This window comes from Papaver somniferum, chromosome 7 (assembly GCF_003573695.1).
Source record: "Papaver somniferum cultivar HN1 chromosome 7, ASM357369v1, whole genome shotgun sequence".
NCBI classification, from domain to species: Eukaryota; Viridiplantae; Streptophyta; class Magnoliopsida; order Ranunculales; family Papaveraceae; genus Papaver; species Papaver somniferum.
This window is the reverse complement of record NC_039364.1, coordinates 121,577,960-121,596,369: the sequence shown is the minus strand read 5'-3', so window position 1 is coordinate 121,596,369 and position 18,410 is coordinate 121,577,960. Positions and strand designations below refer to the sequence as shown.

General features: G+C 36.1%; 1 protein-coding gene and 1 long non-coding RNA gene across 5 annotated transcripts; one reads left to right on the top strand and one right to left on the bottom strand.

The window, feature by feature from the left end:
• Nucleotides 1-247: 247 nt before the first annotated feature.
• Nucleotides 248-2,809, bottom strand: LOC113292942. 4 transcript variants are annotated; one of them, XR_003331958.1, is made up of 3 exons: nt 2,704-2,809; nt 2,028-2,371; nt 248-1,918 (listed from the first exon to the last, which is right to left on the bottom strand). It is a non-coding gene; the product is annotated as an uncharacterized LOC113292942 (long non-coding RNA). The 4 variants fall into 4 exon arrangements; XR_003331959.1 differs by lacking the exon at nt 2,704-2,809 and having other exon boundaries at nt 248-957; nt 1,891-1,918; nt 2,028-2,658; XR_003331960.1 differs by lacking the exon at nt 2,704-2,809 and having other exon boundaries at nt 2,028-2,137; nt 2,259-2,658.
• Nucleotides 2,810-11,118: 8,309 nt separating this feature from the next.
• LOC113298292 (beta-catenin-like protein 1) lies at nt 11,119-16,227 on the top strand. Its single transcript, XM_026546991.1, has 8 exons — nt 11,119-12,333; nt 12,924-13,008; nt 14,417-14,513; nt 14,689-14,752; nt 14,869-14,925; nt 15,186-15,223; nt 15,347-15,428; nt 15,875-16,227. Exons 1-8 carry the CDS (start codon nt 11,260-11,262, stop codon nt 15,962-15,964), a joined length of 1,587 nt encoding a protein of 528 aa, XP_026402776.1. The 5' UTR covers nt 11,119-11,259; the 3' UTR covers nt 15,965-16,227.
• The last annotated feature ends 2,183 nt before the right edge of the window (nt 16,228-18,410 follow it).

Below are 18,410 nucleotides of genomic sequence, written 5' to 3'. Positions count from 1 at the left end.
GTCGTGGTAAAGTGTTATATTATACCTTTTTTTTGCTGAGAAGTGTTATATTATACAGCCACAAAACAAAAACCTATATTAATATTTTTACATTACAACACAAAAATGTATACTTCCATATTTAGAACATAAAGGTTCTCAAGTTTACTACCACTACATTAACCGTATATTAAATGTGGATGCCAGATAACCCCCACATATTACTTATGATGACAAAGATGTGTGAAACCAATTTGCAAACCATGTATCTCTTGAGTTAATAAGGTTGTTAATATCGTAATGTTACCACTTGCTTTGTGGCATCTAGAAAAATCATCGTCCTTACAATTGGTACATGACTATTGAGACCATTCCTCACAAAACAAAACAAAAAACACTGTACCAAGCTTAGCTTCCCTCTCATTCCGACTTTCCCGCTGCTTCATGTCAAATCCTTGCAAGTAAAATAAAGCAGCAACAACAGTATGCATGGCAGACGCTATTACCGATATTGATTGTTTGTCAAGTACTGAACTAAGGTGTTCCTGAGACCGGCTTCCAGGAGAAAGAAGATAAGGTCTGAAATTCACAATCATTTGCTTCAATAACTTAAATTGATGATACAACACCTAGTTCAGTAAACCACATAACATGGTCAAATATGATTATGTTGTCTGTTTAACTTGTTAGATTTTCAACCTACAATACAATATATAAGAATTAACAAAATAGGTCATCAATAAAAATTAACTTGCGATTGTCACCACCTACATTGTCCCCACGTTGGGAAGATAACAGTTGAAGTAGTCACTAAGAAAGTTTTTTTTTTTTCTGCTTTTGAGGGGCATGGTGCAATAGACAACTTACGATGTGAAGAAGCTGCACTGAGTAGGAGCTTCTTTACATTTTCAAAGACAACATAGAGCTTCCTCAGGTTAATAATAACACACTGTCTTCCTAATTAGGATGGTGGGTTCCCTGCAATACAATTAATTAGATGCTACATAACTATTAAAAGCTAGCAGAAATTACTAACTGTATTAAGAGAGAAAGACGCATGTCGCATTGGTTTCAAGGATGACGCCATGGTTAAATTAAGTTGACCTAATTTCTGTCTTCATTTGATGCTCTGAAAGCTCTAAAAGCCGTTCGTTCAAGCAGCTAAGCCGGGTACAACGTTCCAAGTAATGAAGGATCTGGAGAAGACGGTTAATAATAGTAACATGTTTCACATACTACGCCATGTAAGACTCATTATCAGGGTCACCCAACTTGAAAAAATTATCAAGTAATAGAATCTCAAGAGTGAAGGCTATAGAAAATTCTGCCCAACCAAGGCCAGGCACTTTCCTAGCAAAATATATCACATATTCAGGCTCTCTGGGTTAAAGGATCAAATATAGCACTTCTATGCCTTTTGACTCATGTCGTAAGCAGTTGGTTCTTAAAACCCCCCAAATCCTTGACTACAATGGCACTTCAAAATCCTATATTGGTGCTAGAAGATAAGCAATGGGCTTGAAGAACCAAACTAACCTCATCTCAGTCTAAGGTTAAAATTTCGATTACCAAGAGTAATAAACTACACTGGCGTTTTTCGCTTCCAGATCCCATATCAGTGCTTCTTTAATTAGTTTGTGTTACATACAGTGGTAGCGGCTGTAGCCTGTACGCCTATGGCTACTCTATCCTAAAATCACAAAATCTTGAACATAAAACTCAACAACCCTACATATATATAGCTATAAGACTCAAGATATTTCACTTTGTCACGCAAATTGTAAAATGCATTAAGTTAACAACAACAAAATGAAAGTCAACCCAAAACCGCAGATCAGAACCGAACTAAAATCACTTGCAAGGTTAGGAATCTCAGAGTTCATATAGACACACAGCCAATCGCATACTTACTGAAAATTGTAACATCACAATGCTAAACCTGAAATGTCAAAACCATAAATGTTAGACTAAACCACAGAAAATATTGAAGGCAAAAATAGAAAGAATCAAAACGTGCGAGAATGATTGTGAATGAAGTGTATACATACTCAAGCAAGCGAAGTAGAGTCATCCATCGCCTTTGTCTAGTGAAAAGATAGATTCAACCCCGGAACTTCAGCAAGAAGATCACTATAAAAGGCATGCCTAGACATCCAAACTGATCAAACTCCAACAACAAAAACCACAGTTATCAAGCTAACTGAAATGATTGTCGGCATACAATCAAAACTTGAAGTACCATGTGTAACATAGTGATACAACTATGAGAACTACCTTACCTAATAGAAGTTCGCGAAGAATGCAGCATACCTGCAATATATGCCTCCTAATGATACCTTTGGAACACGATAAGTGCCCAAAATACATGGATGAAACTGAATTACATTTGGGCCTTTACATGTTTTAAGAAAACCATTATAAAATTTGAGTCATTAGATGGGATGCCAAAAACGACAGCAGTAAGTAATAAAGATGTTCTTATACATAAAATGGAGAGTTCCTTTGAGATAATTTAACTAAGAATAATAATCTCAATGAGGAATGCATGGCACAAACTCTTCGATTTCAATTCTTTCTTTCATTTTGTTACTAAACCAAAAACTAAGAACAAAGTGAACTGGTAATTTTAAACCCTAAACTTAGAGCTGGGTTAACATGATAATAACAACAGTATCAAAATCAGAGAGATATCCCTGCAAAAATACCAAAATTACAGCAACTTACATGAACAAATCTTGATAGAGAAAAAGGAGATTGAAAGCACTGGAACCCTCGCAAGATAACCTGTAGAGGTATATATAGTCGAACAATTCAGAGGTTAATGGGTATCTATTATTTTGGTAACGTATGAACAATTGAATCAAAGGGAATCATGGTGGTGATTGTTAAGATATGGTCAAGATATGGTGGTGCTTGTTAAGATATGGTCAAGATATGGTCAAGATATGATATATCTTGATATTATTGTGTTTGTTATTTGGTTGTAAATGCATATATATATATATATTCTTTCTGTATATATCCTAGATATTGTTAGGTGTATCTTTTATTTGCCTTATCTAGTTGTTAGGTGTATCTTCTATTTGCCTTATCTAGTTGTGTAAACATGTATAAATCAGGCTTTTGCCTATCAATGAAGATAAAAAGAATTATTCTCACAACTACATTAGAATCTCTATGCTCATATTTATCATGGCATCAGAGGTAGGAAAGATCTGAGAACCAGTTTCCGCTGCAATACAATCCAGAGAAAATACAACCCAGAGAAAACATAGTAATCATGTCAAGAGAAGATTCTCAACCTATCACTGTCCGTTTTGATGGAACCAATTACAATCACTGGTCATTCCTCATGAGGAGTTTTCTTAAAGGAAAGAGTATGTGGAAGTATGTCGATGGTATAGAAAAGAAACCTACAGCAAGCAGTTCTGTTGAAAAAGGGAAAGAAAATGAAACACAGAAAAAGGATCCAAATGAAGAATGGGAGATTAACAATCACAGGATTCTCACTTGGATTGGAAACACAGTCATTCCTTCCATAAGCATGCAACTCACAAGTTTTGAGGTAGCCAAAGATGCATGGGATTTTGTTTCGAAAAGGTATACCCAAATCAACTTTGCTCAGAGGTATAAACTCGAACAAGATATTAGATCTATGAAACAATCGCATGATCAGTCTATTTCTGTTTTTCATTCTGAGATGTCTTTAATCTGGAATCAATTAGCACTCATGGAACCAATATGGACCGTAGATTTGGAATTGTGGCAGAAGTATAGAGAGGAAACACGTTTAGTTCAGTTTCTAATGGCTTTGAGTGATGAGTTTGAGTCTGTTAGGGCATCAGTCCTTCATCGTTCACCTCTTCCCACGGTGGAAGTTGCTTTGTCTGAACTTATTATAGAAGAAACAAGGAAAAGAATCACACCAGAGATATCAGGAGTATTTGTTGTGCCCTCACGATCCAGCCCTAACAATTTTCCAAGAAACTCAAATGCTCAAGTGCAACGTGATATGTCTCAAGTACATTGTCATAACTGCAAGACCTTTGGACACTTGGAAAGGAACTGCAATCTCCCATCGGCCAATACATCACATGTTGCCTCAATACCTGACACACCCACAACACAGTGTGTGTATTGTAAGGAATTTGGTCACTCATCTAGATTCTGCACCTCACCAACCTCAAGAAACATGAGAAGGGTCAATGCTAATGGAGGAAACAAATTCAATACACCTACCAGATTTACGGCAGCTCCAGTTTCATCTGCAACAGATCCATATGCAACATCGACAACCTCAACTGCATTAGTTGTACCTAGTGGTGGTTCAGCACCAAACCTTGCTGATATTCAAGAGATGATTAAACAAGCACTCTCAATTGGTAACAACCCTACAGCTGCATCTGCCTTCTCTATCTCCTCAGGTATTTATTCAACAGAATGGTTTCTCGACTCAGGAGCATCAAATCATATGACTTTTAATCAAAAGTTTTTTGAAAGTCTTCATCCTGTCATCACCCCTAAGATTCATACTGCTGATGGATCAACAGTAACTGCAAGTCATATAGGCTTAGTCAACAATTCAAATAACTTCTATGTACCAGATGTGCTTCTTGTTCCAAATATTACAATGAATCTTATTTCAGTTGGTCAACTGTGTGATCAAGGTATAACACATATTGTTTTCCTTTTGGTTGTGCTATACATGATCTCAAACCCGGGAAGCTAGTTGGGATAGGCCGTAGAGTTGGACGGTTGTATCTCCTTCAATCTCTTGCTCTCTCAGCGGAATCTAAAAGTCATGTCGTAGCTGCTACTCCCACTGCACTTGTGTCAATATCTCCCTTCATGTCTTGGCATTCTAGGTTAGGTCATGTTTCCTTTTCTCGTCTTTCATATATGATCAATAAGGGTTTACTAGGAGATACTCGGTTAGATAAAGAACCAAATTGCATCTCTTGTAGACTGGAAAAACAACCAGCTCTTTCTTTTAATCTTAGCACTTCTGTCTCAACTGAACCTTTTGCTCTTATACATTCTGATGTCTGGGGTAAATCTCCAATTATGTCAAAGGGAGGTGCTTTGTATTATGTCAGTTTTATTGATGATTATTCGCGTTATACATGGGTATATCTCTTCAGCTCTAGAGCAGATTTTCTTAAGTTATATGTTGATTTCTCAACCATGATAAAAACTCAGTTTGGTAAAGTGATCAAAGTTTTTCGTGCTGATCAAGGAGGGAATATATTTCCAATCCATTCAAAAAATTTCTTAAAACCCAAGGCACCATTCTTCAACTGTCATGTACTGAAACTCCAGAACAAAATGGAGTTGTAGAACGTAAACACCATCATATTATAGAGACAGCTAAAACTCAGTTAATTTCTGGCTCAGTTCCTTCAAATTTCAGGGGAGAATCAGTCCTTACTGCAGTCTACACCATCAATAGATTCCCAACAACTGTCATAGGAGGAATGTCACCTTATCAGCGTCTCTATGGTAAGAAACCAAACTATTCTGAGCTTCGAGTCTTTGGTTCAACTTGTTTTGTACTCCTTCCAGAACGTGAACGTCATAAACTTGGTCAAAAGAATGTCTTGTGTGTCTTCCTTGGTTATGGTATTGAACAAAAAGGGTACCGTTGTTATGATCCAGTTAATAGAAAGCTTCGTGTCTCTCGTCATGTCACATTATGGGAGAAAGTTCCATTCTGGTCACTTCCAAGCAGAAAATCATCATCTTTTGAGTCTTTCACTTATTCTGATCCATTTCCTAGTGAATCCAATCCTAGCACTTTTCCTATATCTACTCCTGAAAGTACATCTCCTCTAGTTGTTGATCCACCAAATACGAATGACCAAGACCACTCTACGACTCAACCTAACAGTGCAACTCAGGAACGCGATCCTGATTCTGAAGAAAATTCTTTGCCAGCTCGCAATCGAAGACCACCAGCTAAGTATGCAGACTATCACTGTTCCTTGTCTTCTATTTTGTCATTTTATGAACCAAAAACATACAGAGAAGCTGCAGCCATTCCAGAATAGCAAGATTCAATGGATGATGAATTGGAAGCACATGTAGAGGTAGGCACATGGGAAATGGTGGACCTTCCTCCTGGAAAATCAGTTGTTGGAAGCAGATGGGTCTATAAAGTTAAGACCAAGTCAGATGGTGAGTTTGAACGATGTAAATCACGAGTTGTTGCAAAAGGTTATACACAAGAGTATGGTGTTGACTATGAAGAAACATTTTCACCAGTGGCCAGAATGGTTACAGTTCGTACATTACTTGCTGTTGATGCAGCACGACAATGGGGGATTCATCAAATGGACGTGAAAAACGCGTTTCTTCATGGTGAGTTACAAGAAGAGGTTTACATGCAACCTCCTCCTGGTTTGCCTCATGAACCTAATAAAGTATGTAAGCTTCGACGGGCATTATATGGACTCAAACAAGTACCTCGTGCTTGGTTTGAGAAGTTTAGCAATGCAATTCTCCAGTATGGCTTTACACAAAGCTTCTGTGATTCAGCTATGTTTGTCAGATCGTCAGAAAAAGGAATTGTCATTCTTCTCTTGTATGTTGACGACATGGTTATTACTGGCAGTGATCTACAAGGTATTACTGAACTCAAATCATATCTCAGTGATTGTTTTAAGATGAAAGATCTTGGATCTTTAAGTTACTTTCTTGGCATTGAAGTTGGCATGTCACCCACTGGTTATTTCATATCACAAGTCAAATATGCATCTGAGATTCTACAGCGTGCAGGGCTATCTGACAATAAGGTAATTGACACACCTCTTGAATTGAATGTAAAATACAGTCCTACAGATGGGACTCTATTGTCTAATCCAACACTGTATCGTCAACTAGTAGGGAGTCTAAATTACTTGACCATTACGAGACCAGACATAAGTCATGCAGTTCACATAGTCAGACAGTTTATGTCTGCTCCAAGGTCTACTCATTATGCAGCTGTTCTCAGAATTCTAAGATATATCAAGGGGTCTCTTCATTAAGGTCTGTGTTTCTCATCAAAGTCTGATCTCACTCTTCAAGCTTACTCAGATTCCGATTGGGCTGGGGATATTACAGATAGAAAATCTATTACAGGCTATTGTGTGTTCTTGGGAGACTCGTTGATTTCATGGAGAAGTAAGAAACGAAGTGTGGTTTCTCGTTCAAGTGCTGAAGCAGAGTATAGAGCACTTTCTCACACCACATCTAAACTCATTTGGTTACGGTGGCTACTTCGTGATATCGGAGTTCTAATTTTTGCTCCTACACCACTGTATTGTGATAACAAGGCTGCTATTCAAATTACACACAATGATGTCTTTCATGAGCGTACAAAACATATAGAGATAGATTGTCATTTTACTCGTCATCATTTCAAGAAAGGTACAATCACTCTTCCGCATGTTAAATCATAATTTCAAGTGACTGATCTTTTCACCAAGACTCACTCTGCAGCTCGTCTTCGATTCTTAATTTCCAGACTCAAGATGTGTACTCCACCACCTTGAGTCTGAGGGGGGTGTTAAGATATGGTCAAGATATGATATATCTTGACATTATTGTGTTTTTTATTTGGTTGTAACTGCATATATATTCTTTCTGTATATATCCTAGATATTGTTAGGTGTATATTTTATTTGCCTTATCTAGTTGTTAGGTGTATCTTCTATTTGCCTTATCTAGTTGTGTAAACATGTATAAATCAGGCTTTTGCCTATCAATGAAGATAAGAAGAATTATTCTCACAACTACATTAGAATCTCTATACTCATGTTTATCAGTGCTAATTGAATCCATACGTTAAGGATGAAAAGCTGGAGGTAACGTATGAACAACTGAATCAAAGGGAATCATGGTGGAGCTAATTGAATCCATACGTTAAGGATGAAAAGCTGGAGCCGAATAAGCTGAATAAAACCCTAGGCGTAACTGATGGAAATTATGGAGAAGAAATTTCAAAATTGAATCTGGAACGTTTGATGAGGGCGTGGGAGAAGGGTGTATTTTCAATCACGATTTATCTACTCCACTTTTCTACATTCTGAAAGTAATGAAAACCGTCGATAGCTGGAAAAAGGCAATTCAAAACCGTTGGATTAAGCCAAAACCATTTGTTTTTGTAAGATAGATATAAATAAAATAACCATGAATTACCAATTCAACATAGTTTGAAAATGAAGATGAGCCATCTTACGATTATAACATAACCCTTAGCTATCTTTTTGAGTTTTCCTTATGGTATTTTCGATTTTAGCAGTCGATAACAAAAAGAAAAAAAAAACTATTACTTGTTTCTACGAAATTATCGGGCGAAAAAACAAAAATGAGTGTCTGAGTACATGATTTTCAACTACACGAGAAAAATTCAGTCCACAGTATCCACCGAAGGTCGCAGCTTAGTGATACTTTAATAGTCTCTATTCTGGCTTGGAGACAAAATCATCTTTGGACTATTGTCATCATCGGTGATTGATGAATTGACAAACAAAACTCTAATTGATAGTGGATTTCTTGTGTAACACCTGCCCAAAGAAATCTTTTAAAAATTTGGTTTCTTTCGTTGAGAACTCTCTTGGCAGAACAAACACATAAACCAAATAAATAACGTGCTTGAGAGGACTGCTTTAATAAGAAAAACTTTAACAAGTCAGGAAACGTGTCTAGCTTTAAATATTTCACTCAAGAACAAACATTTTCAAGGAAATATATACAACCACGATAAAATAACCGTGTATTTAAAATTTGGATCTGAAGATATTTCACTGGAAAAATTCTCATCCCAAAGCCTAAAAAAGTCTGAATTGAATTTACAATCAAATGACAATACTTTTTAGAATGCTAACCTCCTAGAATAAAATACATTACTTTTTAGAATGTTAACCTCCAGATCTTTACAGGTAACAAATGATGATATGACTTCGAAATAACTGTAGCAAAATTGGCATCATCACAAACCCATATACGATCCTACACTAAGTGAACCTGCTCAAATAACACAACTCAAATGACAAGAATAATAAACATAGTTATAATTTTTTTATCTTTTATCTGCTCATTCTTTCTCTGGCGATTTCTGACGAGGTTTAAGGTGATAATTAGGTGCTCTCCGATTAGAGTTCTTTTTTCTTCTCTGTTAGTTTTTAGTTTAGTTTTCTTAGTCAGTTTTGTTTTTGCATTGTTCTTCGAACTTTTACTTCTTTTAAAGTTAGTTGTTCTTTCTTTCATGTCGTTTACCGGTTTATTTTGATCGAATTTTTCAACTCCTTTTGTTCTCCTTGCACTTAAGTGGTGTCACTTTGTCAATTTTGAGACGGTTTTTCAACTGGGTTTGAATTTATTGAAGAAATTTTCTAACAAACTCTAGATCTAAGGTTTGGATAGCTGTATTAATCACTAAAGCTTGGGAAACTACTTCTTCGTGGAGCATATTTTTTTTAAGGAAGAAAACTTTCAAAATGGTCGGAGATGACTCTTAACATCATTACTCGATTCATCGGTCTTCTTACTTACACATTCTATGCTTCCAAAATTCTTCGAATTTTCTCTTCTCGATCAACTTATTTGGCTTCTATTGTTATATTTTGTTCAATGATGCTTTGACCGATATTTTCATGTAAATAATAAAGATAAGTAATGAAAAAAAAAAACGAAAAAAAGGAAAATTGCCGGTACAAAATTAGTTTTTACTATTTCCAACCGGTGACTGTCGTGCCCTCTTTGTTAGGATATACTCCCTTCGTCCCTAATAAGATGTCCTAGTTGTAGTTTGCACAAATTTTAAGGCAAGGAGGAAAGTGGAGTATATTTAACTATTTTTTACAATTATACCCTTATGAGCAATAATTAGTAAAATTTCGAAACGATTTATCTCTTAAACTATACCACTGTTTTTTATAAACTTTATACCGTTGAAAAGCATTTTAAAACACTTACGCAACGAATATAAATATGACTATCAAATTATACATATTTCTTATAGAAAAAATAATCAATTAAAAGGGGTTTTCCCTATTTCCTACCCCCATTTTTCCTATTTCCCATCCCTTTCAGAATTACCAAAATCAATTTACTTTTTGATTTTAGTTTTTCCTATATACTATCCATAAAAGTCAAATTGACTCACCAATACCATTTACTATTTGTCTTCTTCTTCATTAATCCCTTTTTTCAATTAAAAGGAAAAAAAACGATCAAGTTAGAAACCCTAAATTAAGATTCAATTAATTATCATACTATACCTATTTCATTATCTTCGTCATTTAATTTTCTTTGTCGGCGATTAATCGGTAAACCATACTATGGAAAATCTCATTATTGAAAAACTAGGAAAACATATCTGGATGCTAGATCAATCGGATTATGTTAATTCTAACTAGAACCTATTTTGTAAACAAAGTTTAGAGGTGATTAATTAACTTTGTTAATCAGCATGATAGTCTTAAAAGTGTGATCATCCTTTAGGATTTGAAGTACTCGTGAATATACAATCAAATCACACGGTTAAATTAACGCAAAAGACAGTGGATGCTCCAATTACTAACACATGGTTACAAATTCTAGATAACAAACATCAGTGCATGATCCAATCAGCAAAGTGTAAATCGTTAACTCAAATGCTCCAACTAATTTTAATCCAATCAGTATAATATAATCGTAAGTAATACATGATGCTCTGGTCTCTCTCCTCCACCATTTTTAATATCTAGCCTACATCACACACCAAATTTTCTCCTTCCATATATTCAGTGGTGATTAATCATGGAGATGGAGCACAAGAGATAATGGTCGATGGTAGAGATGGAGATGGAAATGTAATTTGCTACCCAGGTTTTCTTTTTTTGTTTTTTGTTTTTGTTTAGTTGTGGTGTGGTTTTATTATTGGGTGTAAATAAGAGGTCAAGAGATAGTATTTAGGATTTTAGAAATTTTGTATGGGTGGTGTTCAGGATAATTGGGGATAGGAATTATGGAAGACTGGAAATAGGAAAAGTGAGGATGGGAAATAGGAAAAATCTTAAAAGGGTAGTTTTATAAATATCCATTGATTAGTGAAATAGGTCATCTATTTATGGGACAAAATTTAAAATCAAGTAGGCATCTTATTAGGGACGGAGTGAGTATATCTGTATTCTTTCTTCTCTTTACCCCTTCCAAACCCCACTAGAACCCGACGAAACCCTAAAACCAGTTCAGGCCCTCCTTCTCTCCTATACAAAAGCTGTAATACTTCTTGGATTTCAGATTTTTGCAGTGGCGATGGATAATATGAACTCCCGCAATTACATTCCGAAGCGTAAACGAGACGAAGATTCTGACCAATTCGAGAACGGTGATTTTGATAATGTCGATCTCTCCTTACTTGAAGCTGTAGAGAAATCTCACAGCTCAATCGAAGTTCTTGATCTCAAAACCCTAAAAAAACTTGTATTATCCTTCGAACGAAGACTTAAAGATAACATTGAAGCTCGATTGAAGTATCCAGACCAGCCTGAGAGATTTGCTGATTCTGAAATTGAACTCCATGAAGAAATCGAGAAGCTTAAAATCCTTGCTGGTGGACCTGAACTGTATCCTGAGTTAGTAAATCTTAACACAGTTCAGTCGATTCTTGGTTTATTAGGTCATGATAATACTGATATTGCTATTGATGTTGTTGGTTTACTTCAAGATCTTACTGATGAAGATGTTTTAGAGGATAATGATGAACCAGCTAAGATACTTGTGGATTCATTAGTTGAAAACAATGCTTTAGAGTTACTTGTTCAGAATCTTAGTAGGCTTTCTGAAACTGATCCTGATGAAATGACTGCTATATATAATACACTTGCAACTATTGAAAATATGGTTGAGGTTAAACCAGCTGTAGCTGAATTAGTGTGCGAGAGAACCAAGCTATTGAGGTGGTTATTAGCGAAAATTAAGGTTAGGGAATTTGATGGTAATAAACAATATGCTTCGGAGTTATTAGCTATTCTTTTGCAGAATAGTACAGCAAATCAGAAGAGATTAGGGCAAATGAATGGTGTAGATGTTGTTCTTCAGGCTGTTTCATTTTACAAGTCTAGGGATCCTAAGAGTACCGATGAAGAAGAAATGGTGGAGAATTTGTTTGATTGCTTATGTTGTTTGTTAATGCCTGTTGAGAATAAAGAGAGGTTCATGAAAGCAGAAGGAGTCGAGTTAATGATTATTATTATGAAGCAGAAGAAACTGGCTTACGCGTCTGCAATTCGGGCACTTGATTTTGCAATGACAAAGTATTTACCTGCTTGTGAGCGATTTGTGGATGTTCTGGGGTTGAAGACTGCATTCGCTGCTTTCATGGGTAAGGCAAGTCTCTTATCCTTCCTTTTCACTCTTTACTTTCTGTGATATTGAACATCTATTTGATATGTTTGATGACTAAAGAATTTTATGTGTGACCATGCTAGTGAAGTCTTAGGATTGTGACTAGTCATATTGTTCCATGATAAGCAGAAATTTCGGATATAGTTTATAGCCTTGTAAAGGTTCACAAAGGTCAGGCCGTTGTTGTCTTTTTATTTGTTATTTTGTAAATAAATACTTTGCTTTCAGCAAACTTGGTGCCCAATGATTTCTGAAGAACTGGTGTGATAATTTGACTTAGTTGCTGAGTTTTGTTTTTGTGGAATCATTATTCAGCACATGTAGTTGGTATATCATTAGAGTTGTCAGTCAACGTCCGAAAAACAAAAGAATAATAGTGCATATATCATAAGCATCCAAATGCTTCTTTGGCCTGCGCTGCTGAAAGTATATTAACATCAAATGGAGACACATGAACTTGTATATGTTAAGATGTTTCCTATATGTTATATGTAACTCCCTTGTGTATACTTATTGATTTATTTATGTTATACCTAGACTAACAACAAGGTGCACTGTATTTGCTTTCTCAGATTCCGTCAACCAAAAAAAATAAGAAAGAAAGCTACCAGGAGGAACTAGAAGAGCGTCTCATATCTCTTATTGCATCATTATTCGGTAAGGCAAGTGAATTTGGTAGCTTAGGTGGTATCTTTATCAGATTTTGGTTGTGTAATTGAGTCATTGAGTGCCTTGAGCTTCTGTGTACCACGCATAGACCAATTTGGCATGTGAGCCACAAATAATGCGTCCTCTATGGATATGGAGAGTTTAACTCCTATTCCTAATATCCTGATATGCCATTCTTACCCCTGGTATCCAAATCAATAATGCCATACTTCGTAGCATTCCTATGATCAGCTTCTCCAGTTTGTGATAGGCTCTTATGAATTATCTCCTTTGCATCCATAATTTCTGCAGGAATAGCTTTGAGTGTCTGTCGAGTAGCCATAAAAGGAACACGAGACTAGGGGAATTGATTTTTTGTATAATGGAGTGTAATGACCTCATAGCCATTTGACTCAAGGATTCTTCTAGCGCAAGTGACTAAGTACCAATTTGAGAGATGGCCCAACTGTCCCTTACCTTTCTAGATGTGCTTCAACTTAGAGTCCCATTTGACAGTGACTGGGTCATTGAGATGCTGACTGTTTAGGATTTTAGTAGTTCTTTATAAGCACAAGGCAACAGGCTTTTCTAAACCTCGGTTTCGTCTTCCTTTTTAGTTTTTGAGGCTTAGTCCTGAAACCCTTTGATTACGGTCCTGATTTTTGGTCCAGTCCCCACTCTCATGATGTTGATTTTTTCTCAAAATGATTTGATTGGGAAGCGGAGTTAAGTTGGTAATAAAATGTGCAGAAGTTAGTGCTCAACTGAACAAATTCTCTTCCTACACAGAAAGGGATTGAAAGAACTCTCTTTGGTAATTCTCAAAAAGAACAATGACCATGTGATCCTCAAAATCTAGCTACTCTTTTTACATGGCCTGATATATTGCGACATGCAAGTCAACTACACGTACATGCCCATTTTATCTGTAATACTGTGAGCAATTTCAGAGTGGGTGTAAAGGAAGTTTTGTCAAGTTCATAATTGATGACCCCATGTCTAAAATTAAAGTCTGCTTATTCTTTTAATTCCTCTCTGTGATAGGTAACCACCTAGTCTCATGTCCTTCAGTTATTTTAGGTCCATATGAAGAACCTTTTGCTCAAGTGTCTTGCCTGCTTTTATGTTCACTAAGAGCTGTTTGTAAATGATTATTTGATTTCACTGACCCGTTTGGTCCCGTAACTTGCATCTATAGACAATTTCAGGGCGGGTATATAAAAAGAAAGTATTATTAAGCTCATTGTTGGTGACCTCGTGTCTAAGATATTTAGGTTAATTAATATCTGGTCGTATTTTCTTCACATATTGGGTATGTATAAAATACCCATTTATTTAATTGCCATCCTGCTTTTACTTCAATTAGAGTTGTTTGATTTGATTCCCTGATCGTGCGTGGTTATCCGGTCTTGTTCAGGTGGCATCAAAAGGGGTTCAAGAAGAGAAAGATTGCTGAGTAAGTTTGTGGAAAATGAGTGTGAAAAAATAGACCGGCTTATGGAGCTATACATACGGTAATACCCATTTAAGTTTTGTTGTTATTAACTCGTTATTTATTAAAAGCTGAAAGTTGTATTATAAATTCCTACTTCATGTTAAATTGTTATAAGCTAAGAGTTGCTTCTAGAGATATGTGTTTGACATTTCAGAGATAACTTAATGGGCTTCCAACAACTTGACATTGTGCAGATATTCTGATAGAGTTAAAGCAGAGACGGAACGTATGAACCAGCTTGAACTTGATGATTTAGAGGTTGCTCACTTTGCATATCTTTTGTTATTTCATTGCATGATATCACATGGTATTTATGTACCTTTATTAAGTCAACTTATCTTGTAACCACGTTTCTTCTGCTGGCAATACCACAGATGGATGAGGACGAGCGCTACAACCGAAAACTGGAATCTGGATTGTACACTCTTCAGGTCAGCTATGCTCTTGTTTTCATGCTGTCTTAGTTGATGAAAATTACAACTAAAATTAAAACTATAAAGACTACAGAACCACTTAGATAAGCTATTCTTTTTTATATATCGTTATTAGGAAACACATGGCAAAGTTATGTTGCTGAACTTCACAGAGAAGTGAAATAATCATTACTTCCATTTCTCTCTTTGGTGAGATATTTTCTTGTAAATTTATGATCTCCACTTTTGTCCTAATTTTATCCTCTGTGTATCTGCAGTTGATTGCTGTCATTCTTGGTCATCTTTGGTCTTCTGAGTAAGTATTGTCATCTAAAGCTCACTTCTCCTTATGATGATCTTGTGTGTTTGTACGGTATGGAAGCTTTGTATAAAAGCATAAAACCCCGAGCTTTAATTGAAGGCTATTTTTACTATGCAGGCATCCTCGAATAAGAGCTAGAATTGAACTACTACTGAAGCAACAAAAGTTGACGAGGAAAGATGTGCAGGATATTCTTCAAGTACGTATCGTAATCAGTGTGCTTCTTATTCGTATCAAGTGTTTCAATATGGCTGGCTTTACTTGCATCTAAAACTTTACCTTTCACAACTGTGCAACTGCTGGATCGGTTCGTCCCTTTTTGAACCACTAACAATCCTGCCCGAGAGTGTAATTGAGGTCAAAATCCCCCAACTCCCTTACTTGAGTTCTAAAATGTTCGCCACCTCTGCCCATTACTCCCACAAATCCATTGAAAGACACAGACGAAGTATAAACAAGTTCTTATGGTGAACTGTGACATATCCTGAAATGGAAACTAGGGTTGCAAAGTACAACATACTCCTGGAACTCTATAAATGCTTTATCTGTCTTGATTGAGAATTTCAACTTTATGTTGTAGAATATATTAATAATTCTTTATCTTCAAATGGTATCAATGTGACCCTAATTTTTAATGCATGGCAGGAATATCATGACAATATTGGCGATGTGGATGGACCAGAAGAAAAAGAACAAGCACAGGCAAAGATCCAGAAGTTCATTTCTTCCTTTTGAGCAGCTATGAAATTTTGGAACAATTTTGTCAATTAGGTCTGGGCATTGGATGGAAGTAGTACCTGATTAAAACTCCTACAGGTATTGAATTATTTCTTCAAATATTCTGCAGTACGTTGATTTATGTAAAAGCTGGAAAAGCATAGCTAGCTTGATTGAGCTGGGCGACACCCGCGTACTGAGCAATTCCCTGTTTATTCTTTATACGCATAATGTGAACTAATTCTAAATAGTAAATTATGTTATAATCTCCTGTTAATTTCTGTTTCATGGTCTCATTATTTTTAAAGTTGACATAACTCTGCTATGTTGGAAATCTAACAGTGTTTATGGCATGCCAATACATCCAGTAGAGATAAATTTAGTGGTTGTGCTGGTTCAGGCAAACCTGGATTTAGTGGCCAATCCCATATTTTAGTCGAGAGCAATTATCTGCAGGAAATATTTGGATTATGACCCTTCTAGAAACCAATTTGTTTTTGGATGCTTGCTAAACTCATCACTCAGTAGGCCTTGAGGTCTCTGGCGAGTCTGGCCTGAACAAGAAAGTCCACACCAAATTGCACACCCCCCAAGATACAGGTGGGAAGTGCCTTGTAAATTATTTGATCAGAGTAATACTGTGCATCTTAAGGTAAAACACATAAAAACGTAAAATTGATAAAAGTCCTTTGCCATCTCAAGGTCAAAACCAAGTTCTCCTATGCCCAGCACTGCAGTCCCTAACTGAGACCGCAGGACTATGCTAGAACATCGATCATACTCTTCATTTCGGTGATGGTCACACTGAGCAAAAAACAGGAACTACAATTGACTAGGGAATTTCTGACCTCTCAGGTACTTTCGGTTATATATTTTTTTTAATGGACAACAGCCTTCAAAAAGGCTAATGATCCCCTCAACAATTGGCAAAAGCCAGATTGGAGGAACATACCAGTACATTACATAGAGGAATTGTTTGTTTTACCCACTGAGCAAGCTCATGAACAACAGAATTACAGATTATTAAACAGGAAGAAAAGGTACCGAATATCCTTAAAGATGACATCAAACACGCCTGTCAAAAATTGGTTGATGAGATCTTTAGCATCAAATGATGATATGAGTGAATTTTTGTTCCATAGCTTTCTTCAAAACTTCCCAAATAGCTCTGGCTTCAGCTTCTTCAGCAGAATTTACTTCAAGGCTATAGAAGCATAAAAGGAAGCTTTGCTCGAAAAATCCCTCATCACATAGCCTGCACCATTAGCTCCAGAGATGTCATCATAGGCTCCATCAGTGTTACATTTTATCCATCCAAAAGAAGTGAGCATCCATTTGTCACAAAGGCTAATATAAATAGTGGAGGAAATATGCAGATTAGGCTTCCTAGTTAAGAGTGTAGCTCTGGCTCTACTTAAAACTGCCAAATGAGTTTCTTTTAGATTTCGGAAAACCAAGTTCTTTCTACTTTTCCGTAGAGATCAAAGAACAAAAACAAACAAACATTGAGCCTCATCAGGAAGTTTAGAGACATGATCAATGAGCCAAAACATCATCCAATCAAGAAAAGATTTGTTCTGAAAAACCCGAGTATTGACACACAAAGAGGAAAGAAACCAGACTCTACTAGCAAAAGGACACAGAACTAAAGGATGCATCACAGACTCATGAGGGTCATTACATCTGGCACAATCAATTCTAAGCATAGGCATTCTAGTATGTAAAACAGTTCTAGCAGGTAAAGCATTTCTAGCAGCTTTCCAGGTAAACACTTGGATCCTATAGGGGACCCTAATTTTCCAGATGCACTTCCTATAAGGGATCCCATAAGGCCTTTAAGTATTGAAGGCTTGGATGAGATGAAAAACACGGAGCTCTGCAAATCGGGCGAAATCTGAGTTAACTCAGTTTTCTTTTTTTTTTTCCCTACCAAATCTCTACAGAAACCATGAATCTTTGATTCCTGTTTCTTCTGAACTTGTTTTTCCATCATGATTATGAAGATTAGAAGTTTTGATGTAATTCTATTTCTCTTTTTTCTCACCTTCCTATACATTTTTGTTGATTTCTCTTTCTTTCTGATTTCTATCTTGTTTATTTAAATTTTCTCTTTTCAATTTTAATTATTGATATCTATCTCTATTGGGTTTCTAATTTTCTGGCAGATTCTTCATTCAGTATATCATGGAAGGCATCCGGTTTTGGACTATTGCAATTTCAATTCTTCTTCTGACAACTATATTGTTGCAGTCAAGTTTCAATCTATGGTCAGTTTCGACAGCAGTATTGCAAGCCATCAATCTCAAGATGGATGAAAACAGTATGTTCCAGTATTACAATTTGGATTATATTTATGATCACGATGAGGTTAGTGAGTTCATCTGCAGTGAGTTCATACACCGAGTTAAGTTTCAACGGTTACAAAGTTTCCAGATCCAAAATTTTAAAATTGAAAAATCAAATC